This window comes from Zea mays, chromosome 8 (assembly GCF_902167145.1).
Source record: "Zea mays cultivar B73 chromosome 8, Zm-B73-REFERENCE-NAM-5.0, whole genome shotgun sequence".
Classification (NCBI taxonomy): domain Eukaryota; kingdom Viridiplantae; phylum Streptophyta; class Magnoliopsida; order Poales; family Poaceae; genus Zea; species Zea mays.
This window is the reverse complement of record NC_050103.1, coordinates 151,260,728-151,284,270: the sequence shown is the minus strand read 5'-3', so window position 1 is coordinate 151,284,270 and position 23,543 is coordinate 151,260,728. Positions and strand designations below refer to the sequence as shown.

General features: G+C 51.4%; 1 protein-coding gene across 1 annotated transcript; it reads right to left on the bottom strand.

Annotated features, from left to right (window-relative positions):
- Positions 1 to 1,872: 1,872 nt before the first annotated feature.
- LOC109941922 (uncharacterized) lies at positions 1,873 to 2,408 on the bottom strand. Its single transcript, XM_020543180.1, has 3 exons — positions 2,169 to 2,408; positions 1,995 to 2,026; positions 1,873 to 1,924 (listed from the first exon to the last, which is right to left on the bottom strand). The coding sequence occupies exons 1-3, from the start codon at positions 2,406 to 2,408 to the stop codon at positions 1,873 to 1,875; spliced, it is 324 nt and encodes a 107-aa protein (XP_020398769.1).
- Positions 2,409 to 23,543: the final 21,135 nt, after the last annotated feature.

Here is a 23,543-nt window from a genome sequence, read left to right as displayed (position 1 = left end):
AATAAACAAGAGAATCATCGCAATCAATTCTTCTATTTAATCCTACCATTTATTTAGTCGACGGGAATAATAAATCAACTTACCATAATTAACTCGAGCTGAAGTTGCGAGGTCAACGATGATCCTACAAACGAGGACTCAGATTTGAAGGGCGATGCGGCAAAATTATTGGAACGGCGGAGTCGTGAATGTGGTTGTTGTCGAGGCGATTGATGTCGACACCCATGGTAAGAATGATGATGACGCGAGTCTAACTCACGTAGAACAGTACGTCAGCGAAGTTCAACGGCGAGGTTTGAGCAGGGCTGATGACGCTGTGGTGGAAATCAAAGGCGGTGATCATCGCGAACTAGTCTACGGCAAGGTCGAGAAGAAAGCCGACACGACAAACTCGCAGGTGCGGGAGCATGACCAAAATAGGGACATGGGTGTGGCCATGATCATTGGCGCCGGGAACAAAGGCAGGGGAGAACGACCTATCGGGATCACCGGGACGACAAACAAAACCAAGCCGACAAGGTGGTGAGCATATAAGTTACGTCGTAGGCGAGGTGTACCATGCACGTCGAGGGAGCTTGTCGAGGTGTACGTAAACGACATGGCCGAGCTGGAAACCAAGCACCGGCGAGGTGTACGTAAGATGATGTGCAGCTAGGGAATAGCCAAAGCGTTCAACATTCAGTATACATAATTAGTATAGGAGAATAGGAATGAAATATATTACTCGCAACAACCAAACAAAGACAGGCGAGAACTGCCCAAGTTCGGATGCAGTGGACCTTCCACCTGAGGCCCGGACACGTATGTGCTTTGTCATATCTGTGACCAGTGAGAGACGATCCAACGCAGATTCATCTATACCTCCCATCTAGAAGAAATAGCAGCACGCTCGGAGGTTAGCGTCCTTCAGATAAAAAAACTGAAGCACCCTAAGTAGTCTACAATACCCTCCTTGTTCAAACTTCCAAATGTGACTAATTCGTCCAAGTTTGACCGGTTCTTTTTATTCACTTTTTTGCGAAAAAATGAAAAATCCAAAACCATATTTAAAATATATTATATGCTAAACAATATTACAGTAATAACTAACTATAATTATGATTTTGTTAATAAGACAAGCCGGTCAAATTTGGAGTAAAAAAGTAAAACAAATTATAAATTGGAATGACTGGAGTATTAGGTGGCGTTTGGTTTGCCTAAATGTAACACAAATGGATTACATGGATATCGATACTTTTGGTTAACAACGTCTGAACACCTTACTAAATCAGCAAGGATCGATGCTATTTCTATTTTATTAGTACATAAAGGGACATCTATACCATGATGACCCATGAGAGGCGGGATACATGGAATACTGGCTTGAGACCATTGTTTACTAGGGAAAATTGTACAGGCAGATGATACTTCAAAGAGCAGATATTATAAGTTGCTCTTAGAGATATTAAAAGTTGCTCTCTCAGCTATTATATGTACGTAGAGCAAGACATCCCACATCAGCACCCTACTATTCCGTTCGCAAAGAAGTAATTTTTTTTCCAGGCATCTAGGTAACTAAACTGACATATATACAAAGAAGAGAAGAGGGTGAATAAGATCATAAGACTGAAACTAATGAAGGCTAATTGCCAACATAGCATATGTACGTAAGAGCACACATGGACTGGGAAGAAATTGAAACTGTTGGGCCCGCGAAAACAGCATTCACGATTTTAGGCTCTGATGATGGTGCAGGTAGCAAGGGTGATTGGAAGCTGCTGTAATGAACAAATCAGTAACAACGTGTGAGTTCAAGTGTGATCCATACCCAGCACTAGTGGTGCCCCGGTGCATTACAGGACACTGCTTTTTCATTAACAAATCAGCATAATCCTATCCTTCAGCAACTGCAATTTTACAAAGTGCTAATGCTGTTATCGGTGACCTGGTACATTTTTTAATTCGTTTTTTAGCCAATGCAATCCAATATCCAAGAACACACAGAACACCGGTACATTTCCTGCACAAGTTTATAAGGATTCTGAACCTGACAGCGTGTTCCAGGGACAGGGTCACAATCTCCCCAAAACGGCGAGGACCTAACAAGCAAGCTAACAATCCATCGAGCAGGAGCAGGGGAAATCATAGAACAAAAAAACGATGGTCAGTCGGTCGGGCATATACGGTACCTTGCTGTTCCGCTGGAAGGAGTAGCGCAGCTCGGGGTCGATCTCGTCCTCCTCGAAGTCGTCAATGGTGAGGTCGAGGTCCGGGCGTCTGCTCCGAGGCACGCTCATGGTGGGCATCTCCTCGGGGTTGCTGGTGACGCTGACCTTCCCCTCTCGGCTCATCCTTGCCGCGTCCTCGTCCTCTGCCGCCTCCCCCGTCCTCGGAGCCGACGACAGCAGCTCGTTCCACTTCCGCCCCATCTTCGCCGCCTCTCTCTCCTTTCCTCTTCGGCTGCGTTTGGACGGTAGGAGGAAGAGGATGAGACGATGAGGTTATCGGCTGCGTGGTGGGCCTGGGCGGGCGTGGTCTTTTATGGGCTGGGTCGTCCTATATCAGAAATGGCCCAAACGGCATAGCTTGGCCCAAACGGTCTTTTTTTGTTAAGTTCGACGGTGTCAAGTTGGCACACGAACTTAATTTAAGAACGTGGGTACCCACGTTCCTAAAATGTTAAGTTCGACGGTTTTGGCTATGGCTCACGAACTTAATTTAAGAACGTGGGTACCCATATTCTTAAAAAAACCCATGAATTTAACTAATGTAAGAACGTCGGTGCCCACGTTCTTAACAAAACCCACGAACATTTATCAGTTTCTTGTAGTGATGACGCGGGTCTAACTCACGTAGAACAGTACGTCAGCGAAGTTCAACGGCAAGGTTTGAGCAGGGCTGATGACGCTGTGGTGGAAATCAAAGGCGGTGACCATCGCGAACTAGTCTACGGCAAGGTCGAGAAGAAAGCCGACACGACAAACTCGCAGGTGCGGGAGCATGACCAAAATAGGGACATGGGTGTGGCCATGATCATTGGCGCCGGGAACCAAAGGCAGGGGAGAACGACCTATCGGGATCACCGGGACGACAAACAGAACCAAGCCGACAAGGTGGTGAGCATATAAGTTACGTCGTAGGCGAGGTGCACCATGCACGGCGAGGGAGCTTGTCGAGGTGTACGTAAACGACATGGCCGAGCTGGAAACCAAGCACCGACGAGCTGAAGCAAGATTTAATCTGGGCCAATCGCGAGCTGAAGACTGCGAGCAGGCCACAAATTTGACGCAGCAGACAACACAGGTGGAGATGGGCGTCGAATTAGACAGAGCCGAGCAAGACACGGCCCAATGATCTGATGCGCGTGGGATGAACGTAGGGCTGGGCAAAAAATCCGTAACCCGAAACCCGAACCCGAAATACCCGAAACCGAACCCGAAATACCCGAAACCCGAATTTTGTTCGGGAATTTTGGGTAGCAACTTGCAAAACCCGAATTTAGTTTGGGTAATTCGGGTATCACAATCGGATACCCAAAATACCCGAACTTTAATGTGTCATGTACTCATGTCATGCTTAATTATTAATTTGTACATTTATAATTATGTGTATGTGTGTATAACTTGTGATTGTAGATTGCTTGTGTTTTATGTCCATGTGTATCATTATTCAAACTATATTTTTATACTAATTTAATAGGGTATATGTATTTTTATAAATGTGACACAATAGTTCGGGTAGTTCGAGAATACCCGAACCTGAACCCGAACCTGTTGTAATTTCGGGTATCGATTCTTAAAACCCGAAATTTTAAAAATCCGAATTACCCGACCCGAAATTAATTTTCGGGTAACCCGAACGCCCACCGGATGAACGAATCGAGCACGCAGAGACTTCACAGCGCACGCGCAGGAATAACGAGATGCTACGCGCGTGACGCAAGGAATTCGACCGGCGAGCAGAGAAGCTGGGCAACTCCATGGGCGAACAGAGCGCGCAGGGCGAGCAGCAACACGACGGCGCGGCAAGCTGAGGCAGCGACGCAGCAGAGGGGATTCAGGCGGGGTCGACGGCGCGCAGACTGGGCGAGCAGAGGGACACGCTGGTGACGAAGCTCCACGGCGAGGAAGGGCACCGGCAAGAATTCCCGGCGCGCGACCTGCAGAGGAACACGCACGCGCGGCCATGGGAGTTGAGCTGGGCGCGCAGGGAATTCAGCCGAACAAGCGCCATGAGAGCGACCAAGCTAGGGCAGGCGCTGGTGGCTGGGCGCCATGGCGAGCAGCAGGAAGCTGCACGGCGGCGCGAGGAGAGAAGCAGACGCGCGGCTGTGCGCGCAGAGAGGGATCGAGCAGGGCCTCAGCTGGGGAAGGAGCGGCTAGGCGCGCCATGGGAGTCCAGGGCGCGGCGAGCTGGGCCGGAGACGCGCACAGAGCAGGGCACGCGCGGTTGGAGAAGAGAGCGGCGTTGGAGAGAGAGCGCGGTGGCCAGGGAGCTTCACGGCCGCACGGTAGTTTTGAGTGCAGCGTCTTCTATTGACCCCTGTTCCCACCAGAGAAAGCACCGGACCGGGGGTAGCTCTTTGGGTGGAGCAGAGGAAGGAGCCGAGGGAGCACGCAGAAGACGCCGAGAGGAGGGAGATGAAGGAGCTCCGGCCATGGAGCAGCGGCGCACGGCGAGGGAGATCCACGAGGTGGGGAAGAAGACATTAGAGATGGGCGCGCAGCGAGCCAGGGCTGAAGCTCACGCCGGCGAGGAAGAAGACGCAGGGTGCCGTGGGAGCTCGTAGGGAGCGAGAGGAGCAGAACACGGTGGGATATTTGAAGAATCCCAGGGCGGCGCGGTGAGAATTCTGAGCGGTGGATGAAAAAAATCCGGTAGAGGGCGGCTGGGCGGCGTAGCGGTCTAGGGGATAGGAACGGTAGATTTTTTTTTGAGTATTTATTCCTGCGCGGATGAGATCGGCTGGAGAAGAATGCCGGTCAGCAAAGCACCGCGAGGGAGAAGACAGGAGAGAGCGCACGTGGAGAAGGTCTGGAATCCTGCGTACGGTGGAGGCATAGAGAAAATACCACGCCATGACTAATACTGATAACAAAAATCGATGGGATAAGGCTTTTGAAAGAAAATTGTAGTTTTTCCTCTTTTCATATAATATGTTTCAAGGAGAACGATTTATAGATATAAATAAATCCAAGTTTTAGTATTAAGATTTGGAGGGATTAAACGAACTGGTCCAAAATAAGTTTCGGACTACGTATTTCATTTTCCGAATCACGAAATGAAAATCCGAGGAATAACAGCGTAGACGGTTCTGTCCGAATCTCGTTGGGTAGTTTTCGTGACTATTCCGGTCACGATGTAAACAGACCAATTTACAACGAGTTCGGCTTCGGTATTTTAATCTACTCTGCGTGATTAGCCGAAACCAGAGCCGTAAATGTATACGCAATTTCGTCGTCAAAATAGCGTGCGGACGGATAAATTGAATCATATTCGCGCGCACGATTTCACTCAGACGACGCGCGATCCTAATTATTTCGCCCCGAATATTTTAGTCGCCGAGTTCAAATTCATTTGTCCAGGATAAAAAGCATAAAAGGAGGTCGAGCTTCCGAATTCAGATTCACGCGGCGATAAATTTTAATCAATCAGCGTACGCACCAATTTTCGAAACAGCTATGTTCCGAACAACACGAAAATTTCGGAAGAGCCTGGACAGATGAAAATAAAAGCGATGTCGCACTCGCAACAGACAAAACAGATGCGATATTAAAATCGCGATAGACGAAGATGATTAGAATTTAGCATCTGTTTTATGCCCTGATATTACGTGCTTAATCCCATACTCGTTGTCGAGCGGAATATAAACACCTGGGGTGTTACAGCCTGGACGGGTAGAAACGTGTCTCATTGGCGTCTCCGCACATGCAAGCAGATGGATGGAAAAATACCTCCGTTGTTTCTCCTCGTGTAGGCTAGAATCATTTCATACAGATTACCAATCACATGTTGGAGCGTAGTCAACGCTCACGACCATCATGGATGCGAATAACCTGCCAACCAATCATACGGTTTTTGTACCACAGCTTACCATTGTCCATTGCGCTCTCGAACCAAATGAATCGCCTTCTGTTGGGCAAAACAAAGGTCTAACAAAAAATTTAAGGTATGCTTTTTTTTTCTGAAAACAATGTTATCCCATCTTTATTATTGTTGGTCATTTGTCCTCAAATGCTGTAATTAAAAAACAAGACAACACAATTATTAAAGATTAAGGATCTTCGTCCTTCGAAACATTATCTTTTTTTGAATATAATGATCTTCGGACGAAGGTCATGAAGGACATGCCTTTATGATTTGTGAAGACATGAATTAATAGAGATAATATATGTAATTCATTTATTCATTTATATATTTGTTTCATGATATATACATGAACATTAACAAAATTTATATTACATTAATACTTTCGGCTTGTTTGAAGGTGTTGACGCAAGAGCGATTACAATTCAGCGTGAACAGTACGGGGTACTGTTCACCTATTTATAGGCATGGGACGCAGCCCGGGTAAAAATACATTTATGACCTTAACATGTGCTCATAATTATAACATAAATCATTATGGACTAGCTAGTCTTTTTCTCTTCGGTTCAGCATCATCCTTGATCTTCGTCGCCACTTTAAGCCGAAGTTGTTGCTCTTTGGCTATAGCTTCGGTATTCATCGTTGTCATTTTCAGGTTGTATCTTCGTCATAAGGACTTTCGACGGAGAAGAAGACTCCCATCACGAACCTTTACTTATGACGAAGCTCCTGTAATATTCAATATTATGCTAGAAACAAATGGTTAGTCGTGTTTTCTAGGACCTTCGGAAGAGGAAGGCCCCCAACAGTAGCTCCACGCAAAATTAGTTTGTTTTTTTGTAACAAATTCAGACTGCAACATAAACGAAGTCTTTAGCCGAAGGTCTGAAAAACATATTCCCTTCGCTAGAATAGTGAATCATTCTGAATCATGGGTCCCACGCTTAGTGGTGCTTTGTGTATGTATATAGGGGCTTGCGCTGAGAATATTTTCCATGCTATCTAGCGTTTGTGCTATGATTGTCATTTTCGCTTTCTTCTTCTTTGAGCGCAATTGATTTTTGAGCTTCGACTTTTTGTTGTGATCATCACCGAAATGGCCCAAGATAAGAAAAGCGTAGACCCCATACTTGCTAGTTTCTACGAAGCCATGGAAAGGACCAACGTTAAGAAAATCACTGATGAAATGTTAGCTGGACTATCTAGGGATTTCAGCGACAGCGAGAGCTTTGATGTTGAAAGTGAAAACAAAGATGCCGAAGATCGGTCATGGAGGTCAAGCTATGTTATTTTCAGGAAATCAATTGTTAAGCAAGGGCAAATTGAAGCGATGAAGGGTAAATATTTTCATGACATATCCATAGTGAGGGACGGAGGAGAAAACACTGTTCTTCTTTCTGAAGCAGATGAAGTGGTAGTATTTAAAAGTTTTACGAAGGCTGGACTTTGTTTTCTGTTGCACAAGATGCTGGTCGAAGTGCTAAACACATTTGAGATATACCTTTATCAGCTTACTCCTGAAGCCTTAATTAAAGTTGGAGTTTTTATTTGGGCTATGAAAAGCCAAGGGCTGGAGCAAGATGCCAAGTGCTTCTGCAACATTCATGAATTATCTTACCAGACGAAGGCAATTGGGAAGGAGCAGTATCATAACAACTTTAGATGTTATAGCTTTGTGCACCGTTCTGATGTGAGGTATCATGTGTCAACATTCCGAAAGAAATGGTCGGGCTCTTGGATGAAGCAATGGTTCCATGTCAAGAATGATTTGAGTGACAGGGAGGATGTGAGGGGTATAATCCAGTGTCCCATACGATCACGCTTCGGCATCAGGAGGCCATCGATCGCAACTGAGAACAAAGTGCAAGCATGTTTGATGGCCTTCAACACAGTGTGTACTTACATTAGCACCAGAGATTTGGTTCAAGAGCATATTGCGTATAAGGTGTGGCCTCTTGTGAATGACTGGGAGATGCCGAAGGAGACTACTGCTGGCTCTAGTGAAGGTGGTCTGGTTTACTTAAGATACACATATCGCAATAGAAGCCAATTTGATGAGCCGAATGATGATTGGCTTGAGGCTGTTGAGGCCACCAGCGACGAGCTATTGGGAGCTTATTCAAAGGCAGAGGACGAAGCCATGACAACTGCCTTCGGCGCTCGCGGTAAGAGGAAATTGAATAGAGTTTTCGATGTGATTGGATTTTTTATCCTGATTACTGCTTTCGTGCCCGAAAACAAGGGTCGAAAAGAAAAGTGGAAACTTCATCCTCTTCTATTGTGCCTAAACCGAAAAGAGCTAAGGTTTTGACTCACAGGTCGAATCCACATTCTTTAGATAGGACAGCTGCAATGCTTGATACAGAAAAGATGGAGATTGTTGAACATGTCGAAGCTATCCTCTTGGCTCCAGAGATAATTCCTGCTGCGACAGTCAAAGCTAGTGTCGGTCTGGTAGAAGAGCCGGAAACAAAGAGCTCAACGACAGAATGACGGGGTTGCCAAAGCTATTAACTGCTGCAACGATTCCTAGGAAAAGGAGAATGGGCAGTGTTTTGGATACTGTTTTGAAATCCACGAAGATGCCAACTCCTGCTACTACTAAAGCTTCTGATGACAAAATTGAAGATGTAAGGTGAAAGGGAAATAGGGTTTAACCTTTTCCTATAAATGATTTTGGTGGTTGAATGCCCAACACAAATAATTGGACTAACTAGTTTGCTATAGATTATATATTCTACAGGTGCATAAAGGTTCAACACAAACCAATAAAAGATCAAAGTTAGGGTTCAAAAGAAAGGAGCAATAGAAACCGAAGAGAACCCTGGTCTGGCGCACCGGACTGTCCGGTGCACCAGGGCCGTATGAGTCTAAACTTGTCACCTTCAGGTTTCAGAAGCGCCGCTCCGCTATAATTCACCGGACTGTCTGGTGTGGCACCGGACTGTCCGGTGCACCAGCGGAGCAACGACTAGGGAGCGCAACGGTCGGCTCCAACGGTCGCCTGCAGAGCTACAGTACACGGACAGTTCGCACGAAAGTCAGAGCAGCCGTAGAAGGCGCACCGGGCAGTGAACCATGCCTGTCCAGTGCGGCACCGGACTGTCCGGTGCCACATGAAGACAAAGCTCCAACGGTCGAAACCGTCAGAACCCTAACGGTTGGGTGACGTGGCTGGTTAACCGTACATTGTCCGGTGGCGCACCGAACTGTCCGGTGCGCCCATTGACAGCAGCCTGCCCCAACGGTTGAATTGGTGGTTGAGGGCTATAAATACCCCCAACCACCTCCACTTCAACCATCCAAGCATTCATCACACTCCATTCAATACAAGAGCAAAACACAACACTCCAAGACAAATCAAAGCCTTCGATCCGATCGAAGTCCCTAAATCAATTCTAGTCTTTAGGACTTGTGAGAGGATTGTTCTTGTGTTTCTTTGTTGCTCTTGTTGCTTGGTTGGCTTTCTTCTTCCTCACTCTTGTTCTCAAGACACTTGTAATCAAAGCAAGAGACACCAAGTGTGTGGTGGTCCTTGTGGGGTCTAAGTGACCCGTTTGATTAAGGAGAAAGCTCACTCGGTCTAGGTGACCATTTGAGAGAGGGAAAGGGTTGAAAGAGACTCGGTCTTTGTGACCACCTCAATGGGTACTAGGTTCTCAAGAACTGAACCTCGGTAAAACAAATCATCATGTCATCCACTTTATTTCTTGGTTGATTTATTTCCCCCTCTCTCCCGGACTCGGATTTAATTCTAACGCTAACCCCGGCTTGTAGTGTGTGCTTAAGTTTATAAATTTCAGATTCTGCCTATCCACCCCCTCTAGATGACTTTCATAAGGGAAGTGGCCGCTGCAACCGCTTCTTCTATTCACGTTGAAGCGGGACCTTCGGGAGCTAAGCCAGTAGAACTGGCAAAAGAAAGTCTTTCGAAAAAGCCAACATCACCTATTCCCGAGGCACCTTCTCAGGGTGATTTAGAATATATTGTTCGACATGCTTCGGTGAAGCAACTATCAGAAGAGCAAATTGTTGAAGTGCAACATTATGCTAAGGACCTGAAATACCCCCGAGGATCCTTGGTCTATGGAGGAAACGACGAAGATGACTTCCTTTACTGTCTTCCAGACAGCAAGGAGATTAATGTCTGTCGGGAGATGATGGACAACATGGGATATCCGAAGCTTGAGCTTGGCCTATCTGCAATGACGAAGGATCAACTTGCAGACAGCCTTGCTTATAACAGCTTGAAGGTTTGTATATTTTTATTTCCGCATTTACTGATTTTTGTTAGGCGAGCTTTCGACAAACGATTTGTGGTGGTACTTATTAATATTTGTATTTTTTTATTTGTCAGGGTCTTATCCTCAGAAAAGCTTTGAAAGCCCAAAAAGATGCAGAAGACGAAAACACTCAGATAGCTTTTGGAAACCTATGCTCGGAAGTTATAACGCTTAGGAATGAAGCTCTTGAGAAGGATAAAATCCTGCTCTTCTTTGTTGAAAGGTTAAAATCTAGCGAAGCTAGGCTGTCGAGCCTTTCCGAAGCAGATCAAAAAATTAAGGAGTTTGAAAAGAAGCAAGAGAAAGATGTGAAGCGTATTGCTGATTTAGAATATGCATTGTCTATTCATGTGGAATTGCACAGATCCGAAATGCAAGGATTGGAGAAGAAGCTCGATGAAGTAACTGAAATTTCAATGTGGAACAAACAAAACGTGAGATATCTAATATAGAATGATTGAGGGTTTAGAAAAATGTTGAGGAGTTTCGTCAAGCCAAAGAGAAATGCTACAAGGTTGCTATGAAATGTTGTAATAATTTGAAAAATAGTTTTGCTAAGGTTGGCGCATTCTCTTTGAAGCAGAACTTTATCCGTAGTGATCCTGAGGGGGTTATCCGGTGGATTAGCGGCGAAGCTGAAGCTTTTGATGAGATACTCAGCGATAGAGGAGACTTTTGCACCTTCGCCGGTGCCCGGGGAGCCGTCTCACTCCTCGAGAAAGCTGGTTGTGAGCACGCAAAGGCTGTAATTTAGCTAGAATTCTCGATCTCAGCTAGTGACACTAAGAATCCTTTAGCCGAAACCACTGCGTTGAGTGGAAAATTTTATTCCGAAGTCTGGTTGAAAGGTGGCCGAGAGATAGCCGACGAAGCTATCAGAAAAAATAAGGAGTCTCATGCTGCCTTGGAAGAGGAAAGGAAAGCTGAAGCACCTGCGGAGCATGAAAGACTTATAGATATACTTGTCGTAATTTAGCTTTGTAAATTCTTTTAGCTTTGGAAGTAACGAACACTTATACTATGGTACAACCGAGCTTTCTCCCCCTCCAGAGCCGTATGACCCTAAAGTAGATCCATCTCTGAAGGGGGCTCTTGAAGTAATCAGAATAGCTAACGAAGCTTTTGACAAAGCTGTAGATAGGCTTCTAAATGAAGTCGCTGATAAAGTCCTAAAAGAGGATGATTAGACCTTGTTTATTTGAACTATACAATTTTTGTATGCAGTTTCCTTTTGTAAGAAACAATTATCAACTATATATTCAATTATTGTATATTTCTTTGTAGAGCATGAAACCTTCGTACATATCGTTTTTGAGCCGCAGGCGAAAAAATACCTTCCCTTATTTTCACGCTTCATAAAGATACAAATCCCCTTTTCTGCCGAAGCAGCTTATTAGACTCGAAGGTCTTGTCATAGATTTTGCATGAGTATCGTTGTCGAAGGCACAAATCTTGTATAAAAATACCGCTGTCGAAGGCATATATCTTGCATTATTGATACGTCCTTTCATAATTCTTTGTCGAAGATAGTCTTAACAACCTCATGGGTTAGCCAATATGTTTGGTGGAGCAATTTCCATTCTTTTTCCACTGTTTCGGATGATGCAAGATGATGAATTATGTGATGCTATGTAGTATGGTATGATGATATGACGCAACTGATGTTAATGCACTAATGCTTCATAAAAATAAGACTCTGCATTCCCTTAGGAACAACTTTGGAGTCTCTTCACCTTTTATTTAGGTGGTATTTTAGCTCCACATCCCCGTAGGAACGACTTTGGAGCTAAGCTATGCATCCCCTTAGAAACGACTATGGAGCTTCTTCACCTTTTACTTAGGTGGCATTTTAGCTCTGCATCGCCATAGGAACGACATTGAAGCTTCTTCACCTTTTACTTATGTGGCATTTTAGCTCTGCATCCCCGTAGGAACGACTTTGGAGATTTGTGACTTTTTCTGTTACTATCGGTACCCTGAAACAGGGGTACCCTTACTATAGTAAGAAGGCACAGTGCCCGCGCGACTATCTCTAGTCGCGCGGTAAACAGTACCCGATCCCACCACGTGGACGGCTCCGGGATCGCCACGTGGCCAGGAAGGATAATATCCTCCAAGGTATCAACGATGGGTCCGGACCCCATGGGAAAGCACCGGACCCCAGCATATCCGGACCGGGCCTCCGAGCAGAGCCCAGGACCTCCGTGGGTACAGACCGGACCCCTGGGACGGGTCCCGGACCTCTCTGTGTAGGGTCTGGGCCACCCTCAGCAGGGTCCCGGGATTCTGGGACAAAGAATACCCAGGCCTTAATCAAGGCCAGGCGGAGGTCCAGAGCCGACACGTGTTCGGACCATACCATGTACACTTCTGCTCCCCGCTCAGGCAGAAACCCGATGCTGCCACGTGGCCAAATGCCCATGACGTAAGCCAGCGGGCGGAGCCTGACGTAAGGCCTCTAGACCGCGCGACACTGCATTTATTATGGATAAAGCGCGCCACCTGTCTATTCCGCTAGCAGGTGATGTGGCACCACGACATTTAATGAGCCCTGCCACCCCACTGGCAGGCGATGTGCCGCCTCAGCATTTAATGTGCCCTGTCCACTCTGCTGACGGGCGGCGACCAGGCTATCCTGTAGGCGGCGTGCCTGTCCATTCCGTTGGCAGGCAGTACGCCCACATTGCGGCATACACTATGCTCATCATCACTCGTACGTTGCCAGTGAAGCTTCCGCTGCACGCCGATACTACGCAGACTGCGGTTATCAGGGCGCAAGGGGATTGCCCTGGCGATCAACATTAGTTGCTCCAAGTATTTCATCTGTTATGTCCCTGGGCCCACATGTCGGGGCTCAGCATACTTGTACGTGCCCCCCTTCAGCTATAAAAGGGGAGGCACGCAGCGTTACAACACAAGCTAACTTAGACTCAAGTCAACCTAGACACACTTAGACGCTCACAAGTTCATACAAGCTCTCAAGCTCAATACATCACACAATGGAGTAGGGTGTTACGCTCCGGCGGTCTGAACCACTCTAAATCCTTGTGTGTTCTTGTGTTCTTCTCATTTTCCAACTAACAAGCAAAACGCTTAGGCCCCTCCTCATCTTAGGATTAGGGCGGGTGCATTCCGCCACCCGGCCGAAGATTTCCTCTCCGACATTTGGCACACCAGGTAGGGGGGCTAGGCTTTAGGTTTTTGCTTGTTCTCTCGCTCAGCATGATGGTGCAAATCGTTGAGCATCGCGCCAAGACTTTGGTGGATTTCTTGGTGGAGGAGGAAGCTGCCTCTTCCACGCCATAGGTTCCCAACCGCCCAGTGTCGGGCACTGCTGCTGTGCACGCTGCATGACAGCATACAACCCGCGCAGACATCCCGGACTCCATCGAGGGCGGCTCCGGGGGCTTTGTCTACAGCTAGGGAGTTGTTGCGTCACCCTCCAAGCTCCACGGCCTCACCGGGGGCCATGAAGCAGTGCCGGGACGACATAGACCGACTGCTCGGCATGGCGCACTCTGGCTCGACCAGATCGAGGCCACGGTCATCTCGGTGCCAACATGAGGCGTCGGCGTCTGTGCGCTCACCCTCAGTGAGGGGTGCACAGACCAACGACCTCCGGGCAGAGCTCAACCATAGGCGTGCGGGGAGGATGCCCAGGTCTCTTTGGAGAGGGCGCGAGAGCGCCGACAAAACTTCGAGGGTCGCGATGACGCTCGAGTCTCTCTGGAGAGGGCGCGTGAGCGCCGACAAAACATCAAGGGTCTCAACCTCGATCAAGACTTTGCTGCGGTAGCACCGCAAGCCCAGTGGGTACCCGGTTGGCCGGTTCTAGACGGGTGTCCCTTGGCTGGCGTGGGCTGTGCCGCTCTCGCGGATCATCTCCGCGCGGCGTCCTGGCCATCCAAGTTCCGGCCGCACCTGCCAGAAAAATATGACGGTACGTCAAATCCGTCGGAATTTCTGCAGGTGTACATCACCACTATCACAGCTGCAGGTGGAAACACCGCTGTGATGGCGACATATTTTCATGTCGCCTTGTCTGGGCCTGCCCGAACTTGGCTCATGAATCTTACCCCAGGATCAATCTATTCCTGGGAAGAGCTCTGCGCGCGGTTCACAGCGAACTTCACCAGCGCTTACCAACAACACGGCGTGGAGGCCCACCTCCACGCAGTGAGGCAGGAACCCAGAGAGACTGTCCGGACGTTTATCTCCCGCTTCACCAAGGTATGGGGCACCATACCTCGTATATCAGATGCTTCCATCATCACTGCTTTCCGCCAGGGGGTACGTGATGAAAATATGTTGGAGAAGTTAGCTACGCACAACGTGGAAACTATCTCCACTCTCTTCACTCTGGCCGACAAGTGCGCCAGAGCTACCGAGGGTCGTGCATGGCACTCGGCACCACAAACTGGAGTCACCCAGACGGGGGGCTCCGGAGCCACCGCCCAGGATGGCAAAAGAAGAAGAAGAACCGCAGCCATTAGAAGCTACAGTCTACCGCTCCGATTGTCGCAGCCGCGACTGGGGGCCGGAGCGAGCGCAACAAGCGCCCCGACCACAGGGAGGCAAAAGCGGCTCGTGCCCCGTGCACCCTAACGCTCGCCACAGCGCCTCAGAGTGCCGTGAGATCATCAAGCTCGCGAAGCGCGTCAGCGAGCGACGCGAACAGTCGTCCAAGGACGGCTCCCCACCCCGTCGCCGGCCTGGTAAGGAAAGGTTTGACGATGGTGAGGTGGCCGCGGGAGAACGAGAACTCGGGTATCAGTCACCCGAGGAGGACCTCAAGGACGTCTTCACCAAAGATTCCGACTCCGGGGATGACAACGACCGCCGCAAGAAGCTGTACGCCATGTGGGAGCTGGGAGCTCACCTCCCACAGGAAAGTCAAGTCCCTGCGCCGCGAAGTTCTATCGGCGACTCTGGGGGTCCCGAAGGCTACTCCACATCATCGGTGGAGGAGCACCACCATCTCCTTCGGGGCATCTGACTGCTCCGACAACATGGCAGGGGCCGGTGTGCTACCACTCATCACTGCCCCTGTCATCGCCAATATGCGGCTGCATCATGTGTTGATTAACGGCGGGGCAGGCCTCAACGTCATCAACCATGCTGCATTCAAACAGTTGCAGATCCCGGGGTCCCGTCTGGGACCCTCTCGCCCATTCTCCGGAGTGGGCCCACAACCGGTGTATCCCCTTGGGAGCATCGCTCTCCCGGTTACATTCGAGACCGAGGAGAACTTCCGCACGTAGAACGTCGTGTTCGACGTCGCGGAGGTTAACCTCCCCTTCAACGCCATCATCGGCAGACCAGCCCTATACCGGTTCATGGCCATTGCCCATTACGGGTATTTGGTCCTCAAGATGCTGTCTCCAACCGGGGTCCTCACCGTGCGGGGCGACCGCGCCACCGCGCTAGCGGCCGTAGAGAAGCTGCACGCCCTGGCGGCAGAGACTACTCGCCCGGACGACGGAGGGGGGAACCCCTCAACCCCCGGTACCAAGGCACTCCCCAAGGTGCCAAAGGTGCAACCATCTGGGGCAGACGACGTCCCCGTTAAAGCCATCCGGCTTACTGCGGATTCCACCCAGACTACTCGCATTGCGGGAGATCTCAATGAAAAATAGGAACTCGCGCTCGTCGCCTTCCTCCAGGCAAATGCCGACGTGTTCGCATGGGAGCCGTCGCAGATGCCTGGGATCCCCAGGGAGGTGATCGAGCACCATCTGAAGATCAACCCCGACGCTAGGCCGGTGAGTCAGAAACCTCGCCGGCAGTCTGTCGAACGGCAGGACGTCATCCAAAAGGAGGTTCGGAAGATGTTAGACGCTGGCTTCATCGAAGAGGTTCATCACCCAGTGTGGCTGGCCAACCCAGTCATCGTCCCCAAGGCGAATGGGAAGCTTCGGATGTGCATCGACTACACCAGCCTGAATAAGGCCTGTCCCAAGGACCCGTATCCACTTCCACGTATAGATCAAATCATGGATTCTACCTCCGGGTGCGACCTATTGTCATTCTTAGATGCTTACTATGGTTTCCATCAAATCCAGATGTCTAGGGAAGATAGGAAGCATACCGCTTTTTGTAACAGTGGACGGGCTTTATTGCTATGTTGTTATGCCTTACGGTCTGAAAAACGCCTTGCCAACATTTGTGCGGGCGATGAGTAAGACTTTCGGGGACCTAATTAGGGACAAAGTGGAAGTCTACGTCGATGACATCGTGGTCAAGACTAAGAGAGGGTTGACCCTAGTGGAAGACTTAACCCTGGTCTTCGACAAGCTGCGGGCAACCCACACGAAGCTGAACCCTGACAAATGCGTCTTTGGTGTCTCCGCTGGGAAGTTGCTGGGGTTCCTGGTTTCGTACCGGGGCATTGAAGCAAACCCAGAAAAGATCAAAGCGATCGAAGCGATGAGACTGCCGGCTCGTATCAAGGACGTCCAGAAGCCTACGGGGTCATTAGCCGCCCTTAGTCGCTTCATTTCGAGGCTGGCTGAGAGGGCGCTTCCCTTCTTCAAGTTGCTGCGGAAGCCCGGGCCCTTCACTTGGACCGAAGGGGCGGAACAAGCCTTCTGGGAGTTGAAGCAGCACCTGGTGTCCCTACCAATACTGGTGGCTCCAGAACCAGCGGAGCCGCTATATTTATACATCGCGACGGCCGTGGAAGCGGTGAGCATGGTGCTGGTCGTCGAAAGGACAACATCAGAAGGCTAGGAGCATGAGGATTCAGGACCGGCTATAGGGGTCCAGATCATACAGAGGCCGGTCTACTACGTCAGCGAGGTCCTTCATGAGGCAAAAACCAGGTATCTTGAGATGCACAAACTACTCTATGCTGTGTTGGTCGCGTCCAGGAAGCTGCGCCATTATTTCCAGTCACATAGGGCTGTGGTGGTGACCTCCTTTCCGTTAAGGGCCATCCTCCACAACTCTAACGCCACAGACAACATCGCCAAGTGGGCTGTGGAGCTCGCTGAGTTCCAGCTGGACTTCCAACCTCGCCAAGCCATCAAGAGCCAGGTCCTGGCTGACTTCATCGTAGAATGGATGCCTCCCCCCAAGCGTCCCTGGGGGTCCGAATCCCGATTCGGACCCCACACCTGCGGAGCCCTGGGGTCCAATCTTCACTGAACCCCACTGGACGCTCTACTTCGACGGATCCGCCCGCCAACAAGTTGGCGGGGCCGGGGTGATCCTCATTGATCCAAGCGGAGATCAAGTGAAGTACATGGTGCACCTTGAGTTCAAGGCCACCAACAACATGGCAGAATACGAGGCGATGATCTTCGGCTTGTCGGTGGCCCTATCCCTGGGGATCCGCCAACTCTTGGTGAAGGGAGACTCCCAGCTGATCATCAAGCAAGTCCGCGGGGAGTGTAGTTGCAACGAGCCCAGGCTCGCAACCTACCTTCTTCACGTGAGGAAGCTGGAGAAAGACTTTACAGCCCTGGAACTGCAACATGTTCCTCGGGCCGACAACTCGGTGGCAGATGACTTCTCCGTGAAGGCATCAACTTGGGCACCCGTGCCCGAGGGCGTCTTCGAAAGACGGCTGCTGAGACCCACCGCCTAGCCTGCCGAACTGGGCGAAGGGGGCGAGACTAGCACCTCGAAGCTAGCGGTCCCGGTGGCGTTCCAAAACCCACCAAAGACTGTGTGTGCCTCAGGGCGGCCTGCCAGCCCCCTAACGCCGCAGACAATATCTCAGAGTGGTCCCGATGCATGGATCTTCGAGATCCGGGACTACCTGAAGGAGAAAATCCTTCCTGAAGATCATGTGTCCGCAGAGCGCATAGTGCGGTTGGCTAAACGCTACGCGGTGGTGGAAGGGGATCTCTACCGTCGGGGCGCCAACGACATTCACATGCGGTGCATTACCCAGGAGGAGGGCCGTGAGTTACTCACGGAGATCCATGGAGGAGAGAGCGGAAGTCATTCATCATCCCGTACACTGGTCGGTAAGGCCTTCCGGCATGACTTCTACTTGCCAACCGCTCTCCAGGATGCAGCTGAGATGGTAAAGTCCTGCAAGGCGTGTCAATTCCACACAAAGCAGATACACACACCAGCTTAGGCTCTGCAAATGATTCCACCCTCCTGGCCATTCGCCGTATGGGGGTGGATATCCTAGGACCATTTCCTAGGGCCGTTGGCGGGTACCGGTACCTCTTCGTCGCCATCGACAAGTTCACCAAGTGGCCAGAGGCCACCCCTGTGGTCAACATCACCCAGGGTGCTGTTGTCGCCTTCCTCATGTCCATCGTCTATAGATTTGGGGTCCCAAGCCGTATCATTACGGACAACGGGACCTAGTTTACAAGTTGGATCTTCCAGGAGTATTGCGAGGGCATTGGCACCTAGCTCTGCTTCGCGTCCATGGCTCATCCCAGGAGTAACGGCCAAGTGGAAAGGGCAAATGCAGAGATCCTCAGGGGACTCAAGACGTGCACCTACGACTGCTTGAAGAAGCATGGTGCAAATTGGGTCAGTGAGCTTCCGTCCGTGCTATGGGGAAACCGGACACCACCCAACCGAGCCACCGGGGAGACCCCGTTCTTCCTGGTCTACGGGGCTGAAGCCTGTCTTCCCCCAGAAATCATCATGGGCTCCCCACGGGTCCAGGTTTTCGATGAGTCTATGCAGGGACAGATATGACGTGAAGACATGGACTTCATCGACGAGCGCAGGTGGCAAGCGGCAATCCGAAATGCGCGGTACAACCAAGCGCTCAGGCGCTACCACCAACGGTTCGTGCATAGTAGGGAGCTCGGGGTCGGGGACCTAGTCCTGAGGCGAGTACTGAACCGAGAAGGGCACCATAAACTCTCCCCCAGCTGGGAAGGACCCTTCAAGGTGACGGAAGTATGTCGACCCGGGTGTGTCCGCCTTGCCACAACGGAAGGAGAGCCTCTGCCCAATCCCTGGAACATAGAGCACCTCCGTAAGTTCTTCCCATAAAAGCAAAGCTGGGGAATTCAGTTTTCTTCCTTTGTAACTAGGTAGCGCATATATGTACGCCAGCCCGGTGAGGTCCGCCCTCATAAACCCGGTCTGTTGGTTTACACTCATGAATATCAAGTTATGAAGAGAGGATCCCCCTAGACTTGCTTTGTGATGGTTTATTCTGCTTAAGTTTACAAACCATTATTTTTATCTAACCCACCCATACGATTTCCCCCATTGTTGGTACATTGACATCCGCATTGATTAGCCAGGCCCTGTAGCCTGGGGGCCAGTCCAAGAGAACGAATAATTGTCTCCTAGGATGGTCCGGAGCTATGCGGCCGCTTAGCTTGGTCCCGTACCCAAAGCCCGCACGCTTCACCACTCTGAGACGATTACCCTAGTATTTGGAACTATAGTCCTGTGGGTCCGGAGACCTGGGGTCCGGTTCTAAAGAAAGGACACTCGTCTCCTGGGGAGGTCCGGAGCTGCGTGGGAGCTTAGCCTGGTCCCGTACCGTAAGCCTACGCACTCCACCACCCTGCGACGAGTACCCTAGTATTTGGAGCTGTGATCCAGGGGGTCCGGACACATGGGCTGGCTTCCCAGTCTAAATCCTACAGGTCCTGCTGCATAAATCAAAGGATAAAAGACACCAGTTAGTGGGTCCCATGGGTGTGCTACTAAAACTTCCTAGCTAAGGCTATGTGCAGGTCCGGGTCCCAGTCGAGATTACCTCCAGGGGACCAGGTCACCAATTCTTTCTTAAAATACTGGCATCCAGCCTCGACAAGTCGAGCTTACATCCTAGGGGGCCAGGTGCCAGGGAAGAAGTTGGCAACGACGCACACAACAAAGGGAAAGTAGCATGCATATAAGTTGTAATATTGCTTGATAAGTAGTACTTCAAAGTATCTTACAAAATCAAAATATATTACAAGTTCTTTCCTAGCGGACCCTTGCTCTCCTCGCAGATCCGACTACTCATCATCAGTGGGATCCCGCTGGAAGCGCTCGGCCACCACATCCACATCATCTTGTACGCTCCCCCAGGCGGCGTCTTCGGCGTCGGCCACCGGACCTGCGATCACCGGCTCCAAGGAGATGGCGGGGTCTTGGTTCCGGAAGCACGTCAGGACGTACTCTATTACCGCCTGGCAAAGTCTGCTGCCCTCAGCCTCCAAGCGGGCGCCAAGGATTTGGTCCAGGCGTCGGAGGCGGTCGGCAGTGGAATCCAGCACTGGGAGCGCGTCGGAAATGGACACCGACTGCTCTGACACCGGGATGGGGCTCACTCCCAGCGGCACCAACGCTGAGCTTGCCTCGTCGGCCCATGCGGCGATACGCTGGACCCCGGTGCGATGCTCCGCTCGGAGATCTTCAAGGGTCTTCTTCATCGCCTCCACCGCTTGGGAGCCCGGAGCCGCCTGCGCCGCCTGGGCTACCTGTGCTGCCTGTGTCGCCTGAAACCGACGAACCCGCTCCTCCAGTGTCCGCTCCTTCTCCTCCAGTTTCTTCTCCTTCTCCTATGCCTCGAGCTCATGATTGGCTAGCAACGTGTCCCGCCTTTCCCACATCTCCTCCCTGAAGGCGAGGTCCTTCTCCTGCCAGGCAAGATCCGTCGCCCGCTTCTCCAGGGAGGCATCCTTTGCCTTGAGGTTCCCACATCGCCTACTGTTGGGAACCGGCTTCACCGGTGGGAGCGACTTTTGGAGCAGAGGGGGAGGAGGCCCTGATAAGCAGAGGATGGGTTAATACCCGTCGATATGATAACTAAACCAGTGGAAAAATAAGGCTATGAGGCACACTTACTTGGGCCCCTGGACCTTCCAGTGACCCTGGAAGCGGGACGTTCACTGCCCCTGCTGCTGTTGATGCTGCTACTGCCCCTAGGGTGGCGGCGGCGAACCTGATGGTGGTGGCGGTGGCGGTGGCGGCGGGTCTGATGATGGTGGTGGAGGAGGACTGACGCGCCTCTACGTGCCCTGGGCCTGGGAGCCAGCCCCCATGGTCCCCCCACCCATCCTCTGACGCTTCTGGGCGGGATCCGAATCAAGGGGTGGGTCCGAGACGAAAGACCCATCGGCGCGGCGTAGTCGGTGTCGCCTCTCTCCCTCCGACCTCCCGGTGGCGCCCGGAGAAGAAGAGCTGCCTGCAGCCCCTTTGCCCTTGTCCAAGGAGTTGGGGACCGCTGGGGGAGCTCTGGAGCCCGCATCGGCGGGCTAGGAACCTTCGGTCGGTACACCGAGAATACAGATTCCCCGGTGGGGTCCTGACCGCTAGTTTGGTGGACCACCATGCCGCTCTCATCGAGGGTCGGCAACCAGGACAACACCACCGACCGCAACCCTGGATCATCATAGATCGACAGAATACCCTAGAGAGGTATCAAGGTTTCGGCAATAAAGACCTCACCAGTAATCCGCTTCACTAAAATCTCCAGCAGGTCCCAGGACAGGTCGGTCCCTGGCCCGCACTGAATCCTGCTAATGTCATTGGGGCCGGTGTACCAGCAACACAAACATGGCCTCCCCTGCAACGACATGACCCGACACTTCAGGAAATCACCGACTACGTGCATCGAGGTCAAACCACCGGCTGCCAGTTCCTTGATCCTGTCTAGTACGGGCTCAAACTCTAGCGCAAGGGACGGTTTGGCCCTCCATTGCTTCCGGTCGAATCTTGGTCCATCGTTTGGAAGGGCAAGACAGTCGTTGACCTCTGCACTGGCGATCACCTAGTCATTGCGCCAGTTCTCCCACCTCACGCCACCAAGGGTGGCGATATAGGCCACGGTTGGATCTGACCTCATCTGGAAATAGTAGGCATCGAGGTGGTCCCTGCCCTTCCCAGATCTCACCAACACAAAGAATTGGCGAAAGAGGGAAGTGCAGGCTGGCACCCACATGAACATCTCGCAGAGGTGGACAAAGATGGCCACCTGGAGGATGGAGTGGGGCGTGAGGTGCTGGAGCTGGAGTCCGAACTCCTCCAGCAGCAGCAGGAAGAACGGCGAGATCGGCAGCACCAACCCGCAAGAGATGTAGGGAACGAAGAGCACGAACTCCCCAGCGGCAAGGTCACCGAGGGGGGTGGTGCCGGCCCGGATCCTCCCTGCGAACGCCAGCGCGCTCCATCCGAGCAGGCGGCACACCATGTCGAGCGCCCCCTCAGTCTGGAAACGCTCGGGACGAACCAACGAGGCCATGGTGACTACGGTGGCGGAAAATAGAGAAGCGCAGGGGCTCGGAGACGAAAGGGCGCAACGGTTGGAGAGAATGCGAAAGCGTGAGTGCTGGCCGCAGGGTGAACCCCTTTACAGGGAAGGCTCTCCCGCTCGTGCCCCTGGAAATCCCGTCCGACGCGCGCCTAGCGCCCGCTGCGACCAGTCCCCGACACGCAGGCCCGGGTCCACATGTCATACACCTGGAGTACTGGTCTCAGAGTGCAGAGAAGACGGACTGCCGCGCGGGGAACGATCCGCCACACGATTGCACGCCGCTTCGGGGCAACTACAGGAAGATATTTTTCCTAACCGAGGCGGCGGTAACGAGGCACCCCACGCATGACACGATGGAACCGCCAGACGTGGGTGCGTGGTTCAGTCAGCCGCGGGGACAGATGTGGCAGTTGGCATGACCGAGGGCAAACTAACGGTGCGTACGTCACCAATCATACCACGTCGACGCAGGATACAAGTTTTGGCCCCATCTGCAGGCTCATATCCTCCCCTGAGGTGGGCCCAGGGGCCACTGTCGGTACCCTAAAACAGGGGTACTCCTTACTACAGTAAGAAGGCACGGTGCCCGCACGACTATTTCTAGTCACGCGGTAAACAGTACCTGATCCCACCACTTGGACAGCTCTAGGATCGTCACGTGGCCAGGAAGGACAATATCCTCCAAGGTATCAACAATGGGTCCAGACCCCATGGGAAAGCACCGGACCCCAGCATATCCGGACCGGGCCTCCGGTCAGGGCCCAGGACCTCCGCGGGTACAGACCGGACCCCCGGGACGAGTCCCGGACCTCTCTGTGTAGGGTCTGGGCCACCCTCAGCAGGGTCCCGGGATTCTGGGACAAAGAATACCCAGGCCTTAATCAAGGCCAGGCGGAGGTCCAGAGCCGACACGTGTCCGGACCATACCATGTACACTTCTGCTCCCTGCTCAGGCAGAGACCCGATGCTGCCACGTGGCCAAATGCCCATGACGTAAGCCAGCGGGCGGAGCCTGA

Excerpts from the sequence above, each read along its gene's own strand:
- LOC109941922 (XM_020543180.1), bottom strand. The coding sequence starts at position 2,408 with ATGGGGCGGAAGTGGAACGAGCTGCTGTCGTCGGCTCCGAGGACGGGG. Across the intron at positions 2,027-2,168 it reads CCTTCCAGCGGAACAGCAAG|GTTCAGAATCCTTATAAACT; the intron begins GTACCGTATATG and ends ACACGCTGTCAG. Across the intron at positions 1,925-1,994 it reads TATAAACTTGTGCAGGAAAT|GTCACCGATAACAGCATTAG; the intron begins GTACCGGTGTTC and ends AAAATGTACCAG.